The following is a 27,912-nucleotide window of genomic DNA, read 5'->3' as shown; positions in this document are numbered from 1 at the left end:
GTTTTCCTGTTACTAGAGAATATTTGGCAATTCAAACAAACAACAACGGTCAGTTTTTGCAGAGTTGTTAAAGTAGCACGCTACTGTAGCACGCTATCTTTTTTGGTAGCGATAGCTTTTTTCCAATTATTAATTTTTTTAGCGCGCTCCTTTTTTTGAAAGTGGTTAAGTAACGCAAATTATATGAATATAACTATAAACATGAAAATTTAAATAAAATATCATTATTAATTATAATTTTTATGAATTATTATTTAATTTTGAAATTGAAATTTTCAAGTATTAATAAACCTAAATCATCTAGTGTAAATTATTTAAAATGTCATCGCAAATGAATATCCAAATCGATGTAAGTGAGACAGACAATGATGATATTAATGAAATGGAAGGTACCCTGGAAAAAAATGTTCTTGATAACAATAATACACATTTTCCATTTCCAAAATTTGAAAAATATTTTCAAATTAATATAAAAACAAAAAGTGGCTATAAATTTATTTGTTTAAAATGTAAAAAAATATATCCCAAATAAATCTAGTAGATATAACTTCAAAAAACAATTAAAGGTAATAGTCATTTTTAAATTTTAATAGTATTTATTTTATAAGAATGTGCCACCTTAACGATATAGAAAAACATAGTAATAATTTTAGTATAGGGGAGACTACATCCAAAAAGACCAATTCAATTCAAGCTAAATTGATTAATAATAATGCACATGACAATATTTCACAGATATTGAACAGTCGTTGTCGATTTTATAATTGATGCAGCTCAGCCAATGCCCTTGGTTGATAATCCATCATTTATCATGATGATATAAGTTCTATTCCCTGGTTCAACAATTTTATGCCACCAGACACTAATTATTAAGATAGCAGATAACTTTGAAGTGATGAAATATGTTCTAATAGCAGAGTTGTCATCCTATATATTGTACAACGGCAGATATTTGGACACATAACAGAAGGTAAAAACTTATTTATATTTATAAATTGATCTGATATTAATATTTTTAGAGCTTATTTGTGAATCACAGGCCATTGGCCTGACCCTAAGATTTTAAAAAGAAGATCTGTAGCATTAGCCCTCAAAAGGATAATAGGATGCCAGACATACGATTACTTGAAATAAAATTTATGATTAATCCCAATTTTAAATTAAACTAGCTATATATCAATTCCTATTATGCTATAGATCAACGTGATAGACTCATAAAGCTGAATAGTCTCATATCAAACTAAGATACCCTAGTTACAACTACAAAAAAGACTTTCACCGATAATTTTTTGAAATAAATGATACTTATATAATAGAAAATTATCTTATGCGATTTTTAATTCAAAAAATGCTCAAATGAGTATTTTTGATAATTTTTCATATATTAAATATATATATAAAATTAAATACTGCCTTGCCCTCAAGTGCTAGTGTTGAGAGATTATTTAGTTAGGCGAAACTAATACTTTCTAATCGTCGCTCTAGACTTGGGAATGATAGTATAGAAATGATTTTATTACTAAAATGCAACAAAATAAATAAAAAATGAATATTACCATAAATAGTTATTTTTATTACATAAATTATAGCCTTTTTACATCTATTATCAAAACTAAATATATTTAAATATTTATAAATGTTGATTTTTATGTAATATATACTATACAGCTACATTATAAGCAAAAAATAAATTAAATTTATTTCTAAATTTTTTTTACAAAAAGTAGCCAAAGTAGCATACTTATAAAAAATAGTAGTTAATAGCGGGCTACTTTTTTAGATGGGTAGCGATAGCGTGCTACTTTTAAAAGTAGGGTTTATCAACTCTGGTTTTTTGGTAATAACCATTTTCCATGCAGGTGACTTACTAACAAAAAAAGAAACAAAAAATGGAATAGCCGTAAATAAATGAATTTTTTTAATTTTATATAATGATATTTGGTATTATATAGGAATATTTAAACTAAGGTAAAAATGGTATTTATATGGTTCACTTTCGGCTTGACCTTTCAAAATTGGCCCCAGACCGAACCGAGACCTTTACTAATAAAACAAAAGATTTAAATTAAAATATTTTTCATATAACATAACGAACGTATAGATAAGATTAACACCCTAAAGTTGTCAATTTTACCCTAAATCGTTAATGTTATATCGAGGTCAAATTTTGTAAATTATTAAAAAATCTATAATTTATCAAATATAAAACCTCCTCAAATCAGAGACCTTCATGGGCCTTAATTTTTTGACCAAGCTCGGCCCAGGCCCGCAGTAAAAAATTTTTTGGCCCAATCCCGGCCCGTCACATATTTAATGTTAAAAAAAATTCTCAAGCCCGGCCCAAGCCCATAATATGTTTCACAAAAATTTCCCAAACCTGGCCCAAGCCCATATACAAAAATTTAATTTTTTTTATTTAATGAAAATTAACAATATTTAAATATATTTTGGCAATCATTTTGTTTACAATACTGAAATTTATTTTTATTAGAAGAAAAAAAGGCAATATTTCATTAAATTACCAACTGTTTTAAATAATCTAAATTTGATAATTTAGGCCCAAGCCCATTAAAAAAATTTTTGTAAACCAGGCCCGGCCTAACCCCGCTAGAAAATATGATATTAACCCCATACCCGGCCCATTGCGGGCCGGCCCGGCCCATGAAGGTCTCTGCCTCAAATAGCAAAAATATAATATATATGAATTAGAGATCTGTAAATCACGGCTGGCCCTTACCCGGTCCGAGTCTATTTTTAAAAAATAACTTTGGTTCGGGCTGAATCGGGCCTAATATTTTTTGAAAAATTCAGACAAGGCTGGGTGGGGTTTAAAACTTTATATAAGATATCATTACATTTTGTCAAATAAATTGATATATTTTGAAATTCTTGCAAAAAACAAGGAGCTAATATTTTTTATTTGTGAAAAAAAATTAAATTTTTCCATATTTAAATAAATTCGAGCCAGGGTGGCGGAGAAATAATTGTTATTTTTATTATGGATTTGGCTTTTCTGGATAAATAAAATTTATCGTTCGGGATAAAGCCGGGCAAATTTTCTTAAAAAATCTCGGGCCGGGCCAGGCTTGGGAAATTAGGTCTGATGCAGATCATTAATATGAATATCTTTTATCAAAGAATAGAAATAATCTAACTGTATCTGGCGTCAATTTATTAACGGTTCCTGAAGTAGGCATAGAGTCTCCTCTGAGCAGATTACCTCCTTGTTTTGAGCCACTTTGCCTAGATGAGGTACTTAGTTCAAGGCTATAATTTACGTTCCCCTGATCACTTTCATTAAGATTATCATCTTTCATCTCATCGGTAACTATAACAACCTCTTTACAATCTTTCATCTCATCAGTAACTATAACAATCTCTTTACTCTTTTCTCCGTCATTTAACTTGGAATTTGATAAGGACTTAATATCTGTCGAATCGGTTTGAGCAGTGTTTTGGGGTAATTCATTCAAAATCTCTTCCTCTGGGCTAGTAAAATCACTAGATGAACTTATGCTATTAACAGAATTAGAAAAGGTTAATTTTTTGGATAATTTAAAGATTCTTTTTTTCAAAGAAGCAGCACTCTTGCCGAAATTTTTTTCTTTGATGTCTATATCTATTTTAGGATTTTCAGGAAGAGAAGAAAGACTGGGTGTGGGTATTTGGAGAGATAAGGAAGGAATAAGTGGTGAGTTTATAAATCCATCGTTGTCTATCTTGGTGGGTTTTGTAAGAGTGTCTAGATCATCCTTTGTTATACGTTTATCTTTTTGATTGTCTATATTCGAACCTTTTTGCGATAACACAGTAGCGATTTTGCCGTTTTTTAATAGGTCTTGGTCAATTGGAAGAACATTGGTTCTATTTAATTGATTGATGCTTTGGTTGGAGGAACGATTACTATAATCGGATTTTGGTGACATCTAATGCAAATATTTTAAAGGATGTTAAAAATAAATTTAATATAGATCTTTGAAATTAATAATAATTAACAATGATATATTTTTTTGAAGTGAATAGAAAACCTTTATATAGAATATAGATTATATCCTAAAAAATGCTGTTTATAATAAATCATATACATTTTTGTAAGACGTAGGGGAACCCGCCTGTGAGTTTGATAGTAAAGAATTTTTTTCAGCATCTTGAAGTAAAAAGTCAACTGTCTCGTTTGCATTCGAATCCAAGGGGCTTGGGAATGGTATCTTTTCCGAGGATTTAACATCTATATTATTGTTGCTAGTGTTGGGTATCTTGGAACTTTCATTTCCCATTCCAACTATATGCTGTAATAATTTTTTATTGGTGAGAGATGATTTACGATTAATCAATGTTTTCCTAGTTTGGCTTTTGTCAATTAGTTCATGGGAAGGCTTGTTAAAGTGGATCCATTGGCTTTAAAAAATATATAATATTTATTAATTAAACAATATTATAGGCCCATAGAAAAAAGGAAAAGGTCCGGTCGAAAAAAGTTCCAACAAAAAAAAAAAATTTCTATTCAAAAAAGGATGAAGTTATTTATTCTATTTTTTATATATCTTCACAAATTCTTTTTATAATTTCTATATTTATATGATTTTAGACCATCATTGAAATGCCATTTTTTTGTCCTAAAAATAATCTACCAATTATAAACAATCCTTTAGAGACTATTTTGATTAGGTTACAATTGCAATGTGACGATTAATTGTTCACTTTCCAAGAAAGAGGGAATGTAGCCTTTGCTCCCCCCCTTTATGCTAGTATCTCTGAGAACCTCATAGGGAAGCCAAGCCTACCCCCCCCCTAGTAAAAAATTTAAGTAAACTCTTAAATATTTAGTACATTGAGCATCCATAAACCTTTTAAATAAAAACATGATCCTTACCATGAAATATATCACCATCATTGGCAATATATTTCTCTATTCTATGAATAAGATTGAGAAAATGATACAACTATAATAACTAATTTTAGAATAAATTAGATTATAGAAAATTAGTTGTTTATATGAAATTTTGTCTAATTACAAATTTATGTATTTTTATTTATATCTCTATTATAAATTAGATATTTATAATCACATTTTTATGAATCAAAATTTGAAAGGAAATTAAACAAATTCTATATTTAAATTTATCCAATGAGTCTATTTAATTTAAGAGTTGCTGAGTGTATTTTATTTAAAGTTGTGCTTCTTTGGAAATCAATTTCACAAACTCCACAAGCAATTTATGTTCAAATTCTGTCTAGACTACTGATTAGGCAACATTTATAAAAATTAATGATCTGTTCATTAAGTTCTGGCGAATGAGGAATTGAAAATACAGAATTATTTTCTATTTGAGGTAGAGACCTGAAAGACAGACCCTAAGCCCGGCCGTTATTTTTTTTTAAATATACCCGGGTCGGGTCTAAAAAAAATTTAAATACCCGCGGATCAAATATTTTAAATGGCTATTATTATTTATAAAAATTAAAAATAAATAAGATATATTTAAAAATTGCCTATCATATCCTTAGAAAATATTTATAGTAAAATATTATTCAAATTAATTAATCAACTTAAAATTATTTTAGGTGATATTCAATCAAATTAAATAATATTTGAAAAGTTATATTATATGGATTTCATATTTGCTGAAAAATGAGTAGTAAAATGCCGAATAGGCCTATATATATTTTTCTTTTAAACCAGGTCCATAGAAAAAGTTTACATCCGGGCTGAATATATTTTTTGTAAATATGAGCCTGACCGGACTTCCTTATGTAGGCCTCTGGTTTGAGGCTTAGTTATATTAAAATGTTCATTTATTTACATGAGATAAATCGTGATTTTTGACTTAATAGACATACATTAATATATTTATTCTCATTAAAGTCATTCTCTCTTATATATATTGTATAATCAATAGTTTGAGATAATATAGAACAAGGCATTTACACTTATTTTAATTATAGTTATAGAATTTTTCAATATTCAACTTTAATAATGTCCGATCAGAACATTCACTAAGGAAATTTTACTATGGTACCATATATTCCATGTTGATATTGAGCCCTTGATGACCATCATATTTTCCATTGACAATAAATTGATTATCTGCTCATTTGATTCAAGTTTTTTTAAATTTATCGAAAAGACACATCGAGTTAAGTTTAAGGCAAGATATGCTTCCCCACTCATAAACTGTATGCCAATACACAAATATTGAATTCTAAAAATACAAAATAATTATCGAAATATATGTATGACCGCTTCAAAAAAACAATAAGTGAAAGTTTTAACAAAAGAAAATAAGTTTTCAAGGGCCCTAAAATTTAAAAAAATAAATTCAGCACTAGGAACAAGTAATAAACATCTGCAGATCATTACGATATCTATTCATTCAATGTCAAAAATATCTCTAATTTTTAAGCTCCTTTATTTTATTAATCCATTAAGTTTTTTCTAGTTTTAATGGTAGCTATATAGGTCAGCATTTCGATACCATTCATTTTCATCATTTGTAATAAATAGGATAAATATAATTACATTATCTAAGTTATTGCTAAATATTTGAATTTAATGCATAAACATTAAAATAGACAATAAAATAAATATTTTGAGTTTCAGATTTCTTTCTTATAGGGTTTTAAAAATTCGGGTTGTATGACTAGACCTAAACAATTTTAACGGATCGCGGGCGGGCTCGCGTCGTTTTTATTTTGTAGGTTTCTGGCTGATATAAGGGTAGCCAGTATTATTGGCTCTTAAGAGAGTCTTCCCCAATAAATCTTATTGAGAATTTAGACCCCTTTTTTTTGCAAACTTGGCCGGGTTACATTTTTTTAAAATAATTATTTACAATACATTTTTTGAAATGCTTTTTTTCTAAGAAATTTCAATTATAATCCTTATCTTATAAAACATTTGTTCATATTTATTTTTTTAAATTATTGTTTATATAATTATATATATTGTGGTGGGTTACCAATCAATTGCGTCATAAAAATCTCGGGAAGGGGGGGGGGGATCTCTTGGTATACGTTCATAGTATCCAATTTATAATTGAATGAATTTATCAGAGTTTGAAAAAAAATCTTCAAATAATTTTGAGCAAAAATTGATTTTTTTTAAAAAACGAAATTTTTCGAGTAAATTATCCTAAAAATTCCACTTGTGTGAGAGATAGGGGAAGGGGGTTATTCGCTTTAAATCATATTAGATATAAGAAAACTAAAGAGGGAAAAATCTTCCCATGCTTATTAATAAATTGGATGGTGACTTTAAAAGTAAAGTATATCACATGCCTCTAAAAAAATTCTGGACAGACCCCTCATCATAGCTGGAGCCACAATGTGGAGTGGAGCTGCACCTGCGTCCTGTTTGTTATGCGACTTAAGATTAAAAAAATGAAATTTTTTGAATGATATTAAAAAGCGATGAAAAGTTTTAATTTTAATCAACAATATTTTAAATATATCTCCTATGAAACATATGATAAAGCAAAATCAGGGGGAACATTTTAAAACAATTTAACTTACCACTTTTTATTTATTGAATTTTGTAAAAAATAAAAACTTCTGTTCACATAGATTTTTCTTAAACATTTAACAAAAAGCTAGTAAATGGAAAGTATTCGCACCAAAAGTTTTCTATTTTACTTTACTTTACTTTAAGGGATTGTGCATATATAATTAACTAATACTACAGGCAAATAAGTCGGTACTAAATATTGTAAGTGGTATTATATACTAAGAAAAACCCAACGCTTTTATACGAATTTAAAAGTTGCATAGAAAACTTATTAAATTATATTCTTGTCTATATGGTAATTGAGGGTAATAGTCTCCAATTACTTATTGCTAAATTATTAATCTGACTTGTGATATTGAACTATGGTGCAGGGGCGTCACAGGGAACTCAAAAAATTTTTAAAATTATTTTCAAAATTACTTGTTTTTTTAGCTATAACATTATCTCTAAAATTACCTTTTTTTCCAGTGTTATATATAAAATTTAAACTTTTGAGGGGCTCTTCAAATCCTCCCCCCCTCCCCCCTAAATAGGAGCTACTTCGCTACTTTCAATTTTATATGGTTAAAATTTATTAATATATTCTAAAATCACAATCTTTTATTTAATTTAATTTTAAAATTGAAGTTTATATTTATAAATCTGCATTAAAAATTTAGTTTACAAAATAATTTAAATCACAATCTTTTATTTAATTTAATTTTGAAATTGAAGTTTATATTTAAAAATCTGCATTATAAATTTAGTTTACAAAATAATTTAAAATTTAAAATGTCGAAGATAGAGATTAATATTGAAAATAATCTTGGCACCGATCATATCGACAAAGTGATATCCCTGGAATAATATGGAATTTTTTTTTCCTGAATTCGCAAACTCGATAAAATTATTAACACAGGTTATAAATTTCATTGTGAGATGTATCGGAAGATTTTATCATCAAACAGATTAGTAGCTTCAACAAGGAAACATTTAAAAGTAATATATCAAACAAATTTAATATCATTTCCCTAATCTTTAAAATAAAATTTGAATCAAAGCCATATCTATAATAATTTTGGAGCTAGATGAGTTTATGTAAAAGTTCTGGTCCAGTCCAAACATGATATATTTCAACTGGCCATAAGATATTAATCAAGAATTATATTAAAAATTACAATAAATAATTAATATTAATTTCATTTTATCATCAGACTTATCTATTTAATTATATTATTTTATAAATTATTATCTGGATGTTAAACATGCTTAAAATTAACCACTCAGCTATTTATATATTTATAAACTTTATCAAGACATGCTAGTTTCAATCTTTTCACATTTTAACCAATTTTAGAGAAATTTGTTAGATAGATAAAAAGTTAAAGCCACTATGATTTTAAGAGTCAATCGAGTTGGTGATATTATAATCATCCTATCTGCAAACAGCCATCTACTTATCCCCTACATAATTTTTATTCTAACTATTACTATTATAATTTCAGACTAACCCTAGCCAGATCAAAAACCCTACCTAATATGAATGATTTTTACTGCATGCCTGTTAGTGTTGGCGATTATTTAGTCATAGCTTATTCGGATAACAGTATGGAAATGTTATTATTACAAAAATGCAATAAGAAATAAATATATATTTATTTATATTTGAATTATTAATAATATTTTTTATTTGTGGAAGTAAAAAATATTTTAAAAAACATACTAAAGTAGCGTAAAAAGTAACTAATAGCGCGCTACCTATTTTTGTAAAATAGCGTTAGCGATAGTACGCTATTTTAAATTTTTAGAAACATTGAGCTACTGCTATGGTGATTATATTTTGTAATTGAGTAACAACGTTGCGGTGGCTGTAGTAACAGGTAAAGTTGAAAAATAGAAAGAGTAGGGGAGACCGGGGTACATTGAGTAGAGGGGAACGTTAGGACATTCTAATTATAATTTGAGCTATTATTTTATAAGACTGGAAATTTGAGCCTAACATAGATAATTTTGTCATACATGATTGGCTAAAAAAGATTTGAAAAATATTTAGTATTTTAATTTTTACAGAAGAAAATGTGTTTTGGCATACCAAAAGTAATAAAAAATATTTGCAAACTTTATCGTTTATATTTATCAATAAAGCTTCAAAAATCATAATAAATAGATTTTAGGAAAGCCTACCCTATTTTCCAATCTGGCAAACTTTCAGAACCAATAAACATGAATTAATATGATTTTGGATGATATTTATAAAGTTAGTGGGCTCGGTCATAGTTGGTCATAGTATAGTTGGGACACGCCATTTTAGCTCATTTTATAAACAATTTTATAATTTTATTATTAATTTAGTATTGTGAATAATAAATAATTAAATACTTATCTTTCACTATGTTTATGATTAAAAAAAAATTTTTTTACATTTTTTTCTTTACAATTTTTTTTTCGCCAAAATAAATTTCCTAAATTTTGCTAAAATTTTTTTTATATAGTTAATGATTATGAATTATAATATTATCAATAAAATCATATGTGTCATAGTCTCTAGTCTTACTGGATTACTGATTTTAAATTTTTAAATTTATTTAGACCTCTATTTCACGAGTGTCCCAACTATCACATATGTGTGTCCCAACGTACACAGAGTCTGTCATAGTTGGGACAAAAAAAATTTTTTTTTTTAAATTTAATTTTCTAAAAAAATATAATCTTCATAAAATATATATTAATTATTTCAAATAGCCTATACTTTTGGGATTTAGAAAATATTTTAGTTATTCAGATTAGTCTACTAATATTAAAATTATTAAGGTTTGAACGAAAAGTGTCCCAACCATCCCCGGTCTCCCCTACTATGTTACCCCGGCTATCTATAATTATGATGATAAACTCTGCCAAATCATATAGTATTTAATTTTTTTGATTAAATAAAATCTCAAAATTTATCAGGAAATGATTGATCAATCATGGTTATATTTTACTATCACGTTGTTAGCTTGGTTAAAAAGTTTGCTTAGAAATATTTAAAAAATTTTGTTGGTTTTAAAAAATGAATATTATTTTCAATAGGTTGTGGCAAATCGTTTTAGTTGATTGTATCGATAGATGCAATGTAAATATTAAATCTTGGCTTATCAACCTTTTATTTGAACATTTGCTAGACAAATTTCTATTCTTGATACTCTTCCCCTTTTAAATAACAGTCCACACCCCATATTTTAGCCACTTACTCAGCTTCAGTTTTAAACAATAAAAAATGATTTCTCACTCTTTGAGCATAATATTTAAACTTTCATTGCAATTTCTAGATTTAAGAAAATGGATTGCAGTAAAGAAAATTTGAAATGACTTTGCTATTTTCGAATAAAACACTATCAAAATAAATAAAATTAAAATTTCCATTTTATTTTTTATAGAGTCTCGTTCTTCTCTAACTAATTTATAAAATTGAAATATAAGAGGTCCGGGTGGTATTAAATCATCCTGGATGATCATTTTGAAGGGTACAAATTTTTTTAACATTTTCAAGATGTTAATATCTGAAGGTTCAATTAATGATCTGCATGGGTCTAATTGTTCCAGCCCGCAGATTCCGAACAATTTTTCTTTTTTTATTTGTCCCGTAAAGCTTAAAATGAAATTATTAATCCACCCGGCCCAAATTTATATAAAAATATCGCTCTGTTTTATTACTTACTGCAAAGAAATACGATTTTTATAATGTCCTGTTTTAAATAGAAATACGCTAGGAAAAGCGGAATATATAAATATAGTTTTACATTTTTACACTAACATAAACGAGCTTTTGATCATTCTACAAACAAATTAAAAATATTGGCATCTTGTTTCCAGCAAAAATTTTAAAATATAAAAATTTATTTCAAAATATAGACCCGGGACCGAATTTTCTATTTAAAAAGCCTATATTTGCAAATTTATAATTTAAGTTAATTCTTTAAAAATATGTATATTTTTTGAATAATATCAAAAAAAATTGAAAATTTCGCTAATATGTTTGAAATTGCATCATTTAGTTTAGGGTAAATGTTCAAATTGTCAGCTGCAAAATGAATTTGACATAATTTTACGTGATAAGAAATAAAGGGCTACGCCCTCTAACGTTGATTGAACATCATTTCATCTAATTAGATGTTAAAGAAAGATTTGAGAAAAAAAATATAAGTTATATGTTGGTGAGCAGGCTGCAAGCACCTGTATAGATAATTGTCCAAAGATGGTTATTTAAATGTCTATAGGCTGACCTAAACCCAAGAACTATAGAATTATTAAATGAGGGGATTTGGTAATATTAAGTTTAAAGTATGAGAGTAAGTCTAATTGACTTGAGATTTTTATCTTGGAAAAGTGAATAAGTGGCCACTTGATATTGAATATAGGTGAGTTTGAAGCTGATTCATTAGAGAAACCTTTGTTTAAAGTTTGAGAAAAGTCATCATCGCGGTTTAGGAGGGAATATTTATATTTGGGAAAGCCAAGGAGCGCTAGAATTATCTAAGGTATCATGATTTTAACCTCAGTAGCTTCTTTATTAATCTTCTGCAGAGTTGTTAAAGTATTTAGATATAAAAATGTCGTATCTGTACCTAGATACATTTTTATAAAGAGTATCTATATCCTATTTTAGAGGTATCTGTATCTGTTTTTAGATAATTTTAAGATACATTTTGATATACTTTTATTTAACGCTTTTTATCTTAAAAATAAAAATATTTTAATGCAAACTTTATTTTATCTCATACGAGCATATAATTTAAATAAATATATATTAAACATTACCAAGATTAATATAATAAAAAAATATATATAAATATTGATTAAATATTCCCCATTTAAATATATAGATATCAATTCAAGATTGTAAATATTCTTATCATGTAAAGGAATATATAAATCCTTGCTTAGCCATGACACCCATTAATTATTAAAAACAAAACCATTGATGCACAAAAATACTTTAAGCAAATAAATGTATTTAGAATTTTTTTAAATAATTTTATAGATTTCTGCTAACTTTTAATGAATTAACATAAGTTTGATGTAAAAAATCTTTTTAAATGAGAATTTGCTCAAAGAAACGATAAAAATAGGGGTATTGACATTTTATTATTATTTTTTTATATGGTGTTCGAGTTGAATGAGAACAAAATATAAAATGTTGTATCCGTATTTTGTGCTCTCATAATAAGAGTTTCTGTTCGAGAATAACGGCGAACCCTTTATATAAGTACAATAAAAATTGTATCTGTATCTAGATACGTTTTTAGATGATGCATCTGTATCGGTATCTAGATCCATTTTAAAAGTATATTTTAACAATTCTGATCTTTTGTTGTTATTGAGATAAATAAACTGCTTCATCCAGCTAAAAGCATAGTGAACAATGTTGCTGTTTACACTTCTAATTATATTGGCTAAGAAATGTATACTCTTTTTTAAGGTAATATGTTTTGGAGAATGTGTAGATATTTTCTACAGCTTATGGTTAGAAATGAAAAATGATTCTAGGGTAGATGATACCGTTTATTATCTTTAGACATTAGTCTGTAACTTTTTATTTTCTCTCTTACTAGTTTCCCAGGTTTGGCCATCATACAATAAGATGGGGATAACAGTGGAATTGAAGATTCTTAGACTGATATATGCTGAAATCTCCCTAGATCTCTATATTTCCATATTTTAACATGTTCGTTGAAAGCTGCATGTAACCCAAAGTTCATCTTTGCTCCTCCCTTTATTATCTAGGGTGAGGCCGAGATATTTAATCTTCGAGTCCTCGGATTCTATTATGATGTTTTCAATCGAGGGTGCACGACTCACTGGCAGGATTATTGTTTTTTTGTTGTTTATGTCTAGACAAACTTTGTGTCTAAAACCCAAGTAGGTAAATCCGGATGTATGTTTCTAAATTTCTCATGATTATAACTATCGCCAGCATATAACGCTGTTTTTCAGATGTAGTTATTACAAGCTCTTATAACTGCAGAAACTAGGATATCTTTCAAAACTTTATTTATAAAAATATTGAAAAGGGAAAGGAAACAACGTTTCACTCCTAATTTTGAAAGGTGGTGACGTTGTATTGTTAAATTTGAAGGAAGCAAAGATTGTCGTAATGATTTCAGAGAATTACTACAATTTTAAACCTCTGCCATTGGTGTACCACAAGACCTCATGCTTTATATTATCAAACGCTCCTTTGAAGTATATAGAGGAGAATACACATTTCTCGATCATAATTAAGTGCTAATATTGACTCCATATTATTATTGCCGGGGCGATATGCACATATGTATTTTAAAAATATGCCAATTGGAGGATGAGAGTAGCAATAGGAAAACGATAACATGGATGAGGGCAATAGCCTTATAGTCTTTAAAGTGGGTTTTTAATTTTTGGTATGTTACAGAAGAGGAATATATTCCAAAATAAAGGTGGGTGTCTTCCCTGTGGAACAGATTTTACCGACTCAATGAGTCAACTATCGAGCTATGATGGGTCTGCTCATATGGCTCATCGGGTGTGAGTAAAGCCAATATTTACTTTGGCTTGGGTTCAGAGTCGTACAAACTATATTTTAAACAACCTTAATTCTGCTATTATTCTTTATATTATAAAAAAAATATTAAATTCAAAAGAAAAATTCGTTTCAGCAAAAAAATAAAATTAATCTAACCATTTCGATCCCATCAAAACAGATAAAAACAATGTTGTAGTAACAATTAGAGACCCGTGAGATAATTTTTTTCGGCACAAATGATAAAACTTTTTCCTCGATCCGATGCAACATGAAAATTATTTTTAAAATTATTTCGCGATCCAACCCGTATAAAATTAATTCCATATTCCCGATCCGAAGTTTTATAAAAAAATTTATCCTAAAATATATTTATTTTTTTAAGGTCCATGAAGCCCACCTTTTTCGATTTTTGAAGGTTTATTTATTGGACGGATATGTTCCCGCTATGAACCGATTTGTACCATTTTCAGTTCGATTTGTAACATCACCGTTTTTGAGATATTATACGAATAATAAAAGGGTGGGGCCAACTTTATGGTAGCCCCGCTATATTTGAATTACAAATTAGAAGTACAGAGATCGATAGAGAATCATTTCTAACGATTTGTACTGTTTTCAGTTCGATTTATACCACTACCGATTTCCAGATATTGACCGTTAAAAATATGGCGCCAAAAAATTGAATTCAAATTAAAAAAAAAAATTTTTTATAGCAAATTATAGAGAACCCTTTTTCTTCCTATGGATGATGTAAAATTATTTTTATCTTCATTAGTTTTTGCTAAAATCAAACTTTAATTTTTAAATATATCGTAAAGTTAGCCCCACCCTTTTGTAATTTTCACATTTTTTAAATTTTAAAAACTGGATCGTTGTACCGTTTTAAATACTATTTTTGTACCATTACCGTTTTTCAGATTTTGACCGTTAAAAATATGGCGCTAAAAATAATAAAAAACTTTAGAGTAAAATTTTTTTTTAAATAGAAAGGGATAGATAGCCTTCTTTCCTTCCTAATAGCCCTTAAAAATAATTTTCAACTTCATTAATTTTTCCTTAAATCAAACTTTTAATTTAAAAAATATAATGTGAAGTTATCCCCACCATTTTGTAATTTTTACATTTTTAAAATTTTTAAAAAGGGATCGATTTGTACCCATTTGTACCGTTCTAAACTCGATTTGTACCATTACCGATTTCCAGAAAAAAACAATGGCGCCAAAAATATAAAATCAAAATAGGTTCAAATCTTTTTTTTTAATAGAAAGTGATAGAGAACCATTTTTCCTTTCTAAGGACGCTTTAAATATTTTTTAACTTAAAAAACCCCAAATTTAACGATATTTTAATTTTAACGTCAAAATTTAAATGGCTAATATCTGGAAAAGGTTATGGTACAAATCTAACTGAATACACAGCGGGTACATATCCGTCCAATAAATAAACCATAAAAATCAAAAATAATTTAACCAACTTCATGGACCAATGTTTTCCCACCATTTTGTAATTTTCATATTTTTAAATTTTTAAAACCGAAAGATTTGCACATGATTTATACCCATTTATACCGTTTTACACTCGATTTGTACCATTATCGTTTTCCAGACATTGACCGTTATAAATATGGCGCTAAATATAAAATATTTAGAATAGGTTTAAAATATATTTTTAAATAGAAAGTGATAGAGAGAACCTTCTTTCCTTTCTTTAAAATATCTTTAAAATATTTTAGCTCCATATTTTTAACGGTCACTATCTGGAAAACGGTAATAGTACAAATCGAGTTTAAAACTGCATTTGAAAAAATATTAAAATTACAAAATGGTGAGGCAACATTGGTCCGTGAATTAAGCCCCGTCGTTTTCGATTTATGATGTTTATCATTGGACGGATATGTGCATGCCGTATACCAATTTGTACCGTTTTCAGTTTGATTTGTGCCATCACAGTTTTCCAGATAATGGCTATCTAAATTTTGACGTTAAAATTAAAATATCTTTAAAATTTGTTTTTTTTAAAGTTATCACTTTCTATTAAAAAAATTTTTTTTAACCTAATATTTTAAAGATTTTATATTTTTGGCGCCATATTTTTAACAATTAATATCTTGAAAACGGTAATGGTACAAATCGATCCCATTTTAAAAATTAAAAAAAAATGTAAAAATTACAAAAGTGTTGGGGCTAATTTCACGTTATATTAATTACAAAGTTTGATTTTCGGAGTTAAAAATTATTTTTAAACGCCATTAGACAAGAAAGAAACTTAAGTTTGATTTTCGGAAAAATTAATGAAGTTAAAAATAATTTTTAAACGCCATTAGTCAGGAAAGAAGGTTAAGTTTGATTTTCGGGAAAAGTAATGAAGTTAAATATAATTTTTAAACGCAATTAGGCAGGAAAGAAAGTTAAGTTTGATTTTCGGATAAATTAATGAAGTTAAAAATTATTTTTAAATGCCATTAGGAAGGAAAGAAGATTATCTCTCGCTTTCTATTAAAAAAATTTTACAAACCTATTTTAAAGTTTTTTTTTAAAGCCATATTTTTAATGGTCAATATCTGCAAACGGTAATAGTACAAATCGAGTTTAAAACGGTACAAATGGGTACAAATCAATCCTGTTTTTTAAATTTAAAAAATGTGATAATTATAAAAGGGTGGGGCTAAATTCACGCTATTTAAAATTAAAGTTTTAGCAAAAACTAATGAAGATAAAAATAATTTTACAGCATCATTAGGAAGGAAGTTGCTATTAAAAATAAATTTTTTAATCTTTTTTAAGGATTTTATTTTTTGGTGGCCATATTTTTAGCGGTCAATATTTGGAAATCGGTAAAGGTACAAATCAAACTGAAAACGGTAAAGATCGGTACAAATTATTCTCTATAGATCTATATACATTTTATTTGTAAATTTAAATATAGCGGGGCTATTGTGAAGTTGGGCTCATCCTTTTATTCTTTGAATATCTCAAAAACGGTGATGGTACAAATCAAACTGAAAACGGTACAAATCGGTGCATATAGGGTACATATGGGTCCAATAGATAAACCATCAAAAATCAAAAGTGGTGGGGCCGGGCCAACTTCACTGATCTTTTTTTAAAGTATATTATGTTATAAGAAATAATCTAAAATGAAAAAAATTATAAAATAATTTACAATCTGACCATGATTTATTGATACCACTGTTTAAATTCAGAATAAAAAAAAATAAAATTTCCAAACCCATCTGAAAAAAATTACCCAATATAGTAAATAATGACGACTACTTGAACCAATGTGTTGGGTCGGATTTTGCAGACCTCTTATAACAATCGTCTTAAATTTAGAGTTTATATAACTATTTTATATCCGAACCAAGAGAATGGTAAGTTGATAAAGAAATTTATGTTTTATTTTTAAAAATCTGTTTTTTATATTTAGATAGATTAGCTTAAAAAAAATATTTTGCATTTGAATATAAAATATTTTAACATGTTCAAATTAAGATATAGAATTGCTGCACTAAAATTTAAAAATACTCGAGTGGGGCCATAATATCCAGAATAGGCCGGTATAAAATCCGGGCCGGGCCATAAATTCCGACTTGTCTAAAGGTATCTGATAAAATTAATAACTATTTAACATAAATAGGAAAAGTTTATAAAACTGTTAATTTTTATATAATTTAAATTAATTATAATTGAAAGTGTTACAATAGGCAAATTTTATATTGAAAGATTCAATTATTATAATACGAAATGATGTAGCTAATTAAGCATATAAAATTTAAGTTAAATGTTTGTTTACTTTAATTAAAGTATGCAATGCAAATATTTGAATTTAAAATATTATATTTACGAAAATTTATCAAAGTGAAACAACTATATATTAAGAAAATCGAAAATATTTATCCATAAAAATTTTCAATAAAATTTTTCGATCCAATATATTTTGACTGGGCTAAAACAAATATTTTACCAATGCCCTCCGAATCGTGGTACAGCTATGCAGAGGGGAATTCTCCCTTAGAAAATTTGCATGTTTCACCCTACCCCTTATGGCATCTTCTTCCAAAAAAAATACTATGTCATTCTTTATAAACAATATTTTTGAGTGCAAAATAATAGGACTGTACAGGTATTAATTATCAGATCGAGGCCAATATTTACCGTTTAAAAAATATTGGTTCAGGCGATATTTTCAAAAAGTCAATCCGATTTCTTCATTGTTTTTGTTCATGAAAAATGAATAAATGAAACTAAAATTCAATTTATTTGTAGATTTTACAAAATATTTTTAAAAGAAAACGTAGTAAAAATGGTCGAGAAATGAACAATTTCAAAATATTACAGTTAGTTATTTTTTGCTTAGAAACTCTTCTTTATCTGGTTTAAACAAAGAAAAATAGTAAAGTTAATCTATCTGACGGTATCAGTTATCGGATCGGGCTTAAATGAATATTCATAAGATATCGGAGAATCCTAGAAAATAATAATAATTAGATGTCAAAATACCCTGCATTGACTAGACATTTATCGCCCAACCTAAATGGCATGTTGAAATTAATGATTTATTTGTATAGTTTAAACCAGCCCTAACCTAAGACAATTGAAAATTATTCTTGAATAAAATTAAACTTTTATTGTTATACCAGGTTCGAAAGGCATATAATGTCAATGCAATAATTTTTATAGTATATAACTTGTATAAAAAATTAAAAATTTGTATAAGGGTCCTGTTTTATATTTGTTGTGTGGACTATCTCCAATGCTGCTCCTCGTAGTTAGCCCAGATCATAGTATGGATATTATTAATTGTATATACTATATTTAAAATAATATATTAATTATTTCAAGAGAAATAATAATCATCAATAAATACTTAATAGTTATGACGAACTACTTATTTTAACCTTGGAATAAAAAAAAGTTTTTTTAAAATTTATCATATATTTCTGAAATTATATAAATAAACGCTTTTTAAAACACCTTCACCAAATTTAATTGATACCAATTTATCACAAAATTTAAAAAAAGAAAAGAAAATGTTTATATTTATCACTGATTGTGAAAAATTTGAATAAATTTATCTAAATTGCCCTCATATCTAAATATGTGAATTTCTTAACAAATTGTGAATTTCTTAGTAAACAAATACCAACTAAAATAGAATTACATAAATATCTAATTCTAATATAATATTTATTTTATTTTTTTTTAAATTCAAAGTTTTTATATGATTTTCGGAATCCCTTATCAAACCCATCTCAACGCCCATGTTATTTATTTTTATAAATTCAAAGTTTTATATAATATGATACTCGGAATCCCATGTCAAACCCATCTCAATGCATACCATGTTATTTTTTTCATAAGTGAACTTTAATTTAAATTTGAAATTGGAAAAAAAATTGAAATATTGTAAACAACTGCTAAAAATTATAAATATGAAAAAAAGAAGACAATATCGAATATTTTTTGTAAATTTAATTTTAGTACATGATTTTTCTTACACACCATTTTTTGGCTAAAAGATGACATCGCGAATGTCGATTATCATGAAAAGACATTTCCGTAAATATCTGAAAAGGTTTCGTGGTATTGACATGTAACCTCTGATTTTAAAAAAACTCAGCTAGGTCAAATTTGGCATTTCTTTAACGAAAAGAAGAGAGTCTAGAAATGAAAATATAGAAAAAGGGAGAAAAGCAAAAAAATAAAGAGAGAAAAAGAAAGTGATAAAAAAATTATGCTGGTAGAAGTCAGGACCTCAATTACTAAGCGATCGGCTTTGGTGAACTGGTCCTTCAAAATAATATATTACCCCATAGCAGATAATTACTTCAAAATTTGTTATTATGCAATCTAATCGAGCCTCAAAAAGCAAAGTTTAATCAAATTAAAAGTATACTTGTCATATTTTATTCTATTTCTTTTAATTAGTTTTATTTATAATTATAAATATATATATAATGCTTATACAAAATTTTTTTTTTCTAAGAAATATTTTTTAAAACGAATTACCATACCCCAGGAAAGGCGAGCTTCCGCATGGAGCTAGTGTATGAATTAAAAATTTAATCAATTTTGCATATAAAAATTGAATATTATTTAAAGTTCAAATCATAATTTCTCGTATGTTATAAAACAGGGCCCGGCGAATGAGTGCCTCAAAGTCAGGTCCAACTGAATTTTAGAAGGTTAGGGAATCGAAGACGGTTGTTATTACTGGAGTAACTGAAACTTAGTTATACCTAATAGACCTTAAAATTAAATAAAAACAAAAATACACTGGCGAATAATTTGTACTTTAACTTTACGTTAACTATTCGATAAACGCTTAGAACAACAAAAATAGGGCATTTTTTTAATTTGTCAAATAAAAATAATCCCTAGGTGGAAATCTATGATGAGGTTCGTATATCCTTACGACGGTAAAAAGGAAATAAATGTAAATGTATCAACATAAAGATCAAAGAGGAGTCTATCCCTTGACTCATGGGCTATGGCGTGTCCTAGTTTCGGAAAGGGCTAAAATAAATTCTACTAACCCCAAGAATTTTAATTAATATGAATGAATTGTAATTGTATACAGAGAATTAATTGTCTTTTATAGAACCAATAAAAATACAAAATTGATAGAAAAATAAACAAAAAGGGGTAGTTTAATTTAATTTTAAATAAATTGAATTGACATTTAATATTCGCTGATTTTTATGTTTTCATATTATCATAAAAAGTAAAAAAAAATAAAGTTTATTTTTCATAACAGAAAATTATATTCTTCATGCCTCTTTTGTTTGGATTAATTGATAATCTACATAAAATAGCGTTAATAAGCATATACTAATTTGCTAAACAACGACCAATTGTAATAAAAACTCATTTCCATTTTACATATATTAAAGGAATGAGGCGGACGCTTCAGAAATTCTATATATCATACCCCGTAGCAAAAACCACCTAATTAACTTCAGAAAAAACCCGGTCTTTGCTTGATTCGAACCCAAATTTATATAGGTAAAATAGCAATTATGGATAAATTACGATGCTATTTAATCAAGACCTGAAGAAGTACCATTTGCACTCCCAGATTTTTTTAAAAAAAATTCCGGCCAGGCCCAGCCCGGATTTTTATTTTCAGGGCTCAGAATTTTTTAAAAAAAAAATTTCCTTGGTTTCCTCAAAAAATTTTCGGTCAGGGTATATAAATTTTTTCCACGTCCTTGGTTTTTAATAAAATATACCTATTCGGCATTTTGGTTTTTTCAGCGAATATGAAATCCATTATAGTAACTTTTCAAATTATCTTATCTTCCGATTTGTCGTAAAGACGTTAGTTTGAATCACCACACTTTCAATCTGTGGCAATTTCATTATTTCCTGTTCCATTTGTAATTTAATATAGTCTTTTATATAATATAAATATCAGTCATTTGCGATCTTTCCCTGGCAATATACACAATTGCTTGAAAAAAGAGAGATAAAATGATACTTATCTAAAATAAATTTTTCCCTTAAAAAGTGTATTATATTCTATATATTGGGAGTATCTTTGTTGCTTTTAATTTGTTTGAATATCACTTAAAATAATGATTAGTTAAATTTTACTATAAATATTGGTGGAAATAGGAAATATAAGTGAATGAGGTAAATATTGTTATATGATACATAATTTAAAAAATATATTTAATTTTTTTAATTTTTATAGATGATAATGTTTAAAATGTTTGACTTTAAAATATTTACCTCCTCCCTGGGTTGATTATAAACGCAAAAAACAATAAAGTTCAACGCAATATATTATTACGCTAAAAGGGTTCTTCAAATTAAATATAGGAAAGTTTATATTTTAGGTGGTATAACGATTAATTTTTATTAAATTATTAATAAAGTTTATATTGCAGGCAAAAATATAAATCATCATCAATGAATTAAATAACTATCAGCATAAATAAAAATTATAATCGCATGTGCGTTATAATCAGCCCCTTATGTCATGTCCTAGCTGAATGACTGTTCTTAAATTTTGAATTCTATTTAAAAAATCAATTTTTGGGTTTTTTATATTAGATGTTGACATAAGGTAGATGATATCTTAAAATAAGCTAAAGGTGCATTTATTTCTGTTTTTAAATATAAATATCACTATTCAGAATAGCTAGATACTTAAAAAGGAACACACCCTTAGAGTTGCTTTAGAAAAAGAGATGTCTGGATATAAGACAATAAAATTAGTGTTTTTATATGTTTTTGAAAAAATGGCGTGCATACGCAGCCCGTAACTTGGCCCAGCCTATCCGATTCAGCATAGAGTTGGCAGAAAAATTAAATGATTTTAGAAATTTTGGCAGGATCGGGCTAAAACATACACTAGGACAGGACTTGAAATTTCTTTTCACCAGGGCAGCCTTGTTTTTGAAAACAATCAATTATCTAGTTGATTAACACATTTGCTGCTATTATTTTGAATTTACCTTTGAAACATGTTAGTAAACATTATTCCCGGTCCCAATCGGGCCTAAAAAATTGACCTCTGTTAAATCTTACGTTTCCACTATTTATAATATTACAAATATCGTATTTTTGGCTATTAGAGAGCTCTTTAAAAAAATATATATAAACTTGCTTTTATAAAAAAAAAATATCATATTAGAAATAAATATTAAAGGACCTTGTTTAATATTTGGATTAACTTCAAAAAAGAAGCATTTTAAATACAATCCACAAAACAAAATAAATACGACGATATAATTCTACCAGTTTTTTAAAGAATACTTATCGCTATCCTATAAAATACACCGTAATATTTTAAATATAAAAAAGCTTTCAAAATCCGAATTCCGGACTACAAATCATTAATTCTATAGTTTAAATATGAGTTCTTTTTGATTTCAGCGAAAAATTACATTTAAAAAAAACAAAGAAAACATCAACAATGACAATTAGACTATTTAAAAATGAAAGGATGCCTTCAACCTTGCCATTATCAATAAATTCCTATATCACATTAAAAGATGGTCATTATAATAAATAATTTACATTTGAAATTAACTCGTTTCTTTAATTTATGGCAATATTTTTATTTTATTTGATGCAAATAACTATGTGATTGATCATGGTAGTAGCGTTTAAACAACTAGCCCAAAATTTTAGCCAAAAATATTATGCATGGAGATTTTGCTCATATATGGCAGAAATATTTGAACATCTATTAATGAAATCTTAAAGCTTGCGTATTTTTTTCGCCAAAATATTGGATTAGCCGTTTTTAAACGTTTGCGCAGTAGCCTAAGTATTGATGCTTAAAAATTGAGAAAATTTTACTTGTGGATTGAGCAGAGATGTTTTTTTAGGAATTTGGCAAATTGCACTACTTATAAAAGTAATTGTAAGAATTTTGGCCAGAATTTTATAAAATTCCAAGTTCACCGAGAATAGTACACTAAAAGCACCGCATTTTTTTTATTTAGTTCATAATTTCGAATTTTTAAAATTTTTCGATATTAAATGAAACATTGTTTATCTTTAAAAAAATCGATATTCGATTAAGTAAAAAATTATACAAATTTTCTTATAAAACATTAATAAATATTATTTTTTTAAATTTAAAAAATAATAATTATCAAAATTTTTGGTAAAGATATAGAAAAACAAATAAAATAAATAATGTTTTTTAATATTATTTTTTTTTAAGTTAGATTCTTCTTCAGCAGTTGTTTTTTTTTAAATTCTATTTTCATCATCAAATAAAATAAAAATTTATTTTAAAATTAGCGAAAATATATTATTTATTGATTTTAAAATATGATTGATAGCGCTATAGATAGTTTTTTTGGTTTTTCAACCTTTTTTTTGAGATATGTGCTTAATTTATTATATATTTTTAGATTTGTTTACTTGATAATCATTTTATTTTTTCTGAATAATCTTATTAAATATAAAATAAATTATTATTTAGTAGTGTTTAATTTGCGCAAACAGGAAATATCGATTTTTTTATGTCAAGAATGCAAACTGAAATCTAATATTTTCTATATTCAATCAAACCAATTCATTCATAGTAGAGGTCCGTGTCCTATCTGCTTGGGTGTCAGACTTAAAAAATTTTTCGGACTCAACTAAATTTGGTGATAAATTTTATTTTGGACCGGAAGGGACAAAAATAGGATGTCCTAGTTCAGAACAAGGCCTAAAGGCTTTTTCACCTTCGAGCGCTTAGAATTTTGTTATTTTCTTTAAAATATCTTATTTTCAACAGTCCAGTTATAAAAAAAATTAGATTAAACTAGGATCTTCGAAAAAATAATTGAATCAGTCGGAAAATCCTTTCGCGTCGGGTAGAACCTGAAAAAATCTAATTCATATTAAAGATTTTTTTGTATCGTGGAGCCATCATATATATTAATAGAAATAGTTTCCATGAATCTTAGAGCTTTAAAACATTATTCCAGATAGTTTACCATCAAACTCTAAATTTTTTTTATAAACTAATCCAAATCCTGCAATTTTATTCCAGTCTTCTTAACCCCCTTAATCTCAATTTCCCTCCACCCCCCCCTCCCCGATAGAAGTCCTTGTTTCTACCTAACCAATGTCTCTCTAATGTTTAATCATACCTTCCTAAGTCAGGCACATACGCAGGAATTTGGTCTGGGAAGGAGGGGGGATAATAAAATTTTTTAAGAAATATTATTATAATGTAAAATCCAATATTAGTTGGGACTGAGCTAATTTTTCAATTATCTCATCCTTACTTGCCGTGAAATGCCTATGAATATTCAAAAGATCCAAACCTTTCAATCTACTTTTAGAAGTTGCTTTTTGGTATATTTTTCAGAGACCTGCAGACTCGTATTTAAAAAAATATCCGGGTCGCGCCGTATATTTTAAAAAAACCGCTTATATTTGAAATCGTTATTATTAGCTATAAAAATCAAAAATATATATAATTTATTTTAAAATAATCCGGGCCGGGCCTGAAAATTTTTTAAAAAAAAATCTGAGCCGGGTCGTAAAAAATTTTAAAAAAATATCCGGGCCGTGCCCTGCAAATGGTATCTCTGCAGGGCTCGTTATTCTTCTTAAAAAAGAGAATGTTAGTTTACTAATGGGAAGAGTTGTTAAAATATAATAATGCAAAGTATCCATAGCATTTTTTGGGACTATATCAACCATAGTTAATATTTTAAACATAGTTATTCAGCTGATAAGGCATCATAAGATACTTTAACATCTTCATGATAAAAATCTAACAAATATATATTTTTTCTTTCACCATCTGAAAAAGGTTGGGAAGGCTTTTGTGGAAGTAATATTTGTAGATTGGTAAGTGCTGCACGATAAATTAAAAAACATTCCTTTATTTGGGTTAATAGTGTATCTAAGAGAGGGGACATTTATTTTATAATACTCTTCTATTGATCCTATTTTAATGATTTAACTATGAGCTTGCCTTGCTGCAAGTCGAGGGAGACAAATATTAAACACGTATAGCCTCAATAATAACATATAAAATATGAAATTTTTCTTCAACATTCTAATTTCCTTGAGTTCTAATAAAATGCTCTTCGATATTCTCATCTTTTTAATCAAGTCAATGTCATGTTTTTGAAAAGTATTACATATAGTTGTATAATTAAATTAATTAATACATTCTAATGATAAATAAAATGTGGAATAAGCATTGAATCCAATAATTTTCTCGCTTCTGAGGAAATATTTCTTCCAGGCCATTGTGATATTTCAGTAATAGCAAATAATCGGCTCTTATAACTCCATAAAAGCTGTTACTGCTTGATGGTGGAGACTCTATCTCGTTGGACAAGTTTGCAATTTTCTTAGGAGTTTCAGAAATAATTATTATTTGACTATAAATTTTGGAATGGTAGATAAATATTACGTCATTAAAAATTTGAAATTAATAGGTAAATATTATGCCAAAAAAATCTTGAAATCGAAATTAATTGATAAAATAACTTAGTAGATGAATGTGATAAATAAATGTAATTAAATATATATTTAATATGAGATAGGAATAAATATTAACAAATATAAATTAATTTAAATATATCCGGCATCTGCATTTTTTGGCTTTGGAAGGGGGGGATTTGTCCCCCTGCCCCCCCCCCCCGCGGCGTACGCAGTCCTAAGTATTCTGCTCGAAAAGGTTGGTTTTCGAATTGAAAAATATATTTCTTTGATAAATCAATTTACAGAATAATTTAACTAATTTCATTTATTTAGCATGTTTGTCTATGACCCGTCCTGAAGAAAACGATCCTCACTGTGTGGTTTTTATTCAAAACCTTGGTTAATTAATTTTAGTAAATATTGTAAAACTGAGCAAATATTTTTTCCATATCTAGGCATTTCAATTTAAAAAATATTGCACATTGAGAAGGATATCAAATTATATGAATATTTGGGACCGAAGAAAATAATAATACCCATCTTATGAGATTTAATCATATCATGATATTGAACCTTACATATTCTATTACCGGTTTGGTATTTTTTGACGAAAATAAAATGAATATATTATATTTTCAAAATGGGTTAACTTAATTATCAATTTGTTTTCATTATATTAGCCAGATTATATTTATTATGTTTTTTGTATTGAACAACTTTTTATACTGTAATTTTTGCCAACATTAATTATTTTTGAATAAAAATTTGTTTTTATTGCAATATACTGGTTAAAAAATTACCTAGGCATGCTTTATCATACCTTTATTTATAATATGTTTGTTTACCTTAGCAATTTTTACCTATGTACATTCTCTGTAGTTAAGGTAAGCATATAATCTAGACTTAACTCTCAAGCATCAAACACGATTTAATCCATTCTTTGGGATGTATAATCTTATTATCGAACTCAATCAGTGAAACTGGTGCTAGAGTAAGTTTAATCTCATCCAGGCCATTCCACGGGAGGGGGTGGGAAGGGAGGTGGGGAGGGGGTATCATGCAAGATAGTGATTAAAATTTTGGGAGGGGGTAGGATTTAGGATGGGGATAGAGGGTAAGAGGTGGTATGAGGTACTTCTTAATTGGGTTAGAGGGTGTAGAAGTACTTGGTAATATTGCATATGACTACAAATGGCTAGTCGGAGATACGAAATACTATGTATCTGTACAATTGTTACGCCGATTCCCCACCATGTGTCTCAATTAATATAAGTATCGTCTGTCAATATTTTCATCCTATTGCTGTATACAGATCTATAAATTATAAAGATGGGAATGCCAAGCAGCTAAACTAATAAAAGAGGCAGAGTTAATATCCCTTAAACCGATAATAGAACATTCGATTTTCATAAAACAAACTAATTCCGTACCCAGCAAATGGGAAATAATTGCCAAATATGCAAGCGCCTAATAAATGTAAGAATGTAGACATAGATAGTTGGATTGTCATGTCATTCTCGATATTAAGGGTGAGAATAAATTGCCATTAATACTTAGCAAAGTTAACACTTTATTACAGTGCTTAGAAAGAAATAAGACTAGTGGAGACATTGGAAATATGTAATACAGTATAGAATAGAGATAATATTATCCCATAAATCCATTAACATGAACATACATCTAAGGTTTCACAGCAATACATTAACCACCCCAACACAAAAAAGGAATATAAACGTTAGGGCAACATAGTAATTATAAAAGGCCATATAAAATAATAAGAATACAAACCCTCACACAAAGCTTTGTGTTATCACATGGTGAAATATTAAATAACGGCTACCAAACTTGGCAATCCAATTCATTTAAAGGTACAATTCATCATACCAACATGGCCAGAATTTATTCCCCTTTTTTAAAAAAACTCAGCTTTCTAATAATTATATTTGCATTAATACCATACATAACATAACCTAAACTGAAATCTTCTGAATCAA

General features: G+C 27.5%; 1 protein-coding gene and 1 long non-coding RNA gene across 3 annotated transcripts in view; one reads left to right on the top strand and one right to left on the bottom strand.

Annotated features, from left to right (window-relative positions):
- The window catches only part of LOC135927245 (rhoGEF domain-containing protein gxcI-like), a 41,308-nt gene extending 17,745 nt beyond the window's left edge, over positions 1 to 23,563 (bottom strand). Inside the window, exons 1-3 of the mRNA XM_065463200.1 lie at positions 23,333 to 23,563; positions 4,086 to 4,398; positions 3,156 to 3,926 (exon numbers count right to left, since the gene is read on the bottom strand). Of these exons, the coding sequence (XP_065319272.1) occupies positions 3,156 to 3,926; positions 4,086 to 4,277 (963 nt within the window). The 5' untranslated portion in view covers positions 4,278 to 4,398; positions 23,333 to 23,563. The remainder of the gene's footprint in view (positions 1 to 3,155; positions 3,927 to 4,085; positions 4,399 to 23,332) is intronic.
- On the top strand, positions 22,864 to 26,557 carry LOC135927246 (uncharacterized). Of its 2 annotated transcripts, none has more exons than XR_010572012.1 (3): positions 22,864 to 23,025; positions 26,252 to 26,317; positions 26,374 to 26,557. It is a non-coding gene; the product is annotated as an uncharacterized LOC135927246 (long non-coding RNA). The 2 variants fall into 2 exon arrangements; XR_010572013.1 differs by having other exon boundaries at positions 26,252 to 26,331.
- The last annotated feature ends 1,355 nt before the right edge of the window (positions 26,558 to 27,912 follow it).

This window comes from Gordionus sp. m RMFG-2023, chromosome 3 (assembly GCF_954871325.1).
Source record: "Gordionus sp. m RMFG-2023 chromosome 3, tfGorSpeb1-WG-v2, whole genome shotgun sequence".
NCBI lineage: Eukaryota > Metazoa > Nematomorpha > Gordioida > Chordodea > Parachordodidae > Gordionus > Gordionus sp. m RMFG-2023.
This window is presented reverse-complemented; position numbering and strand designations above follow the sequence as displayed.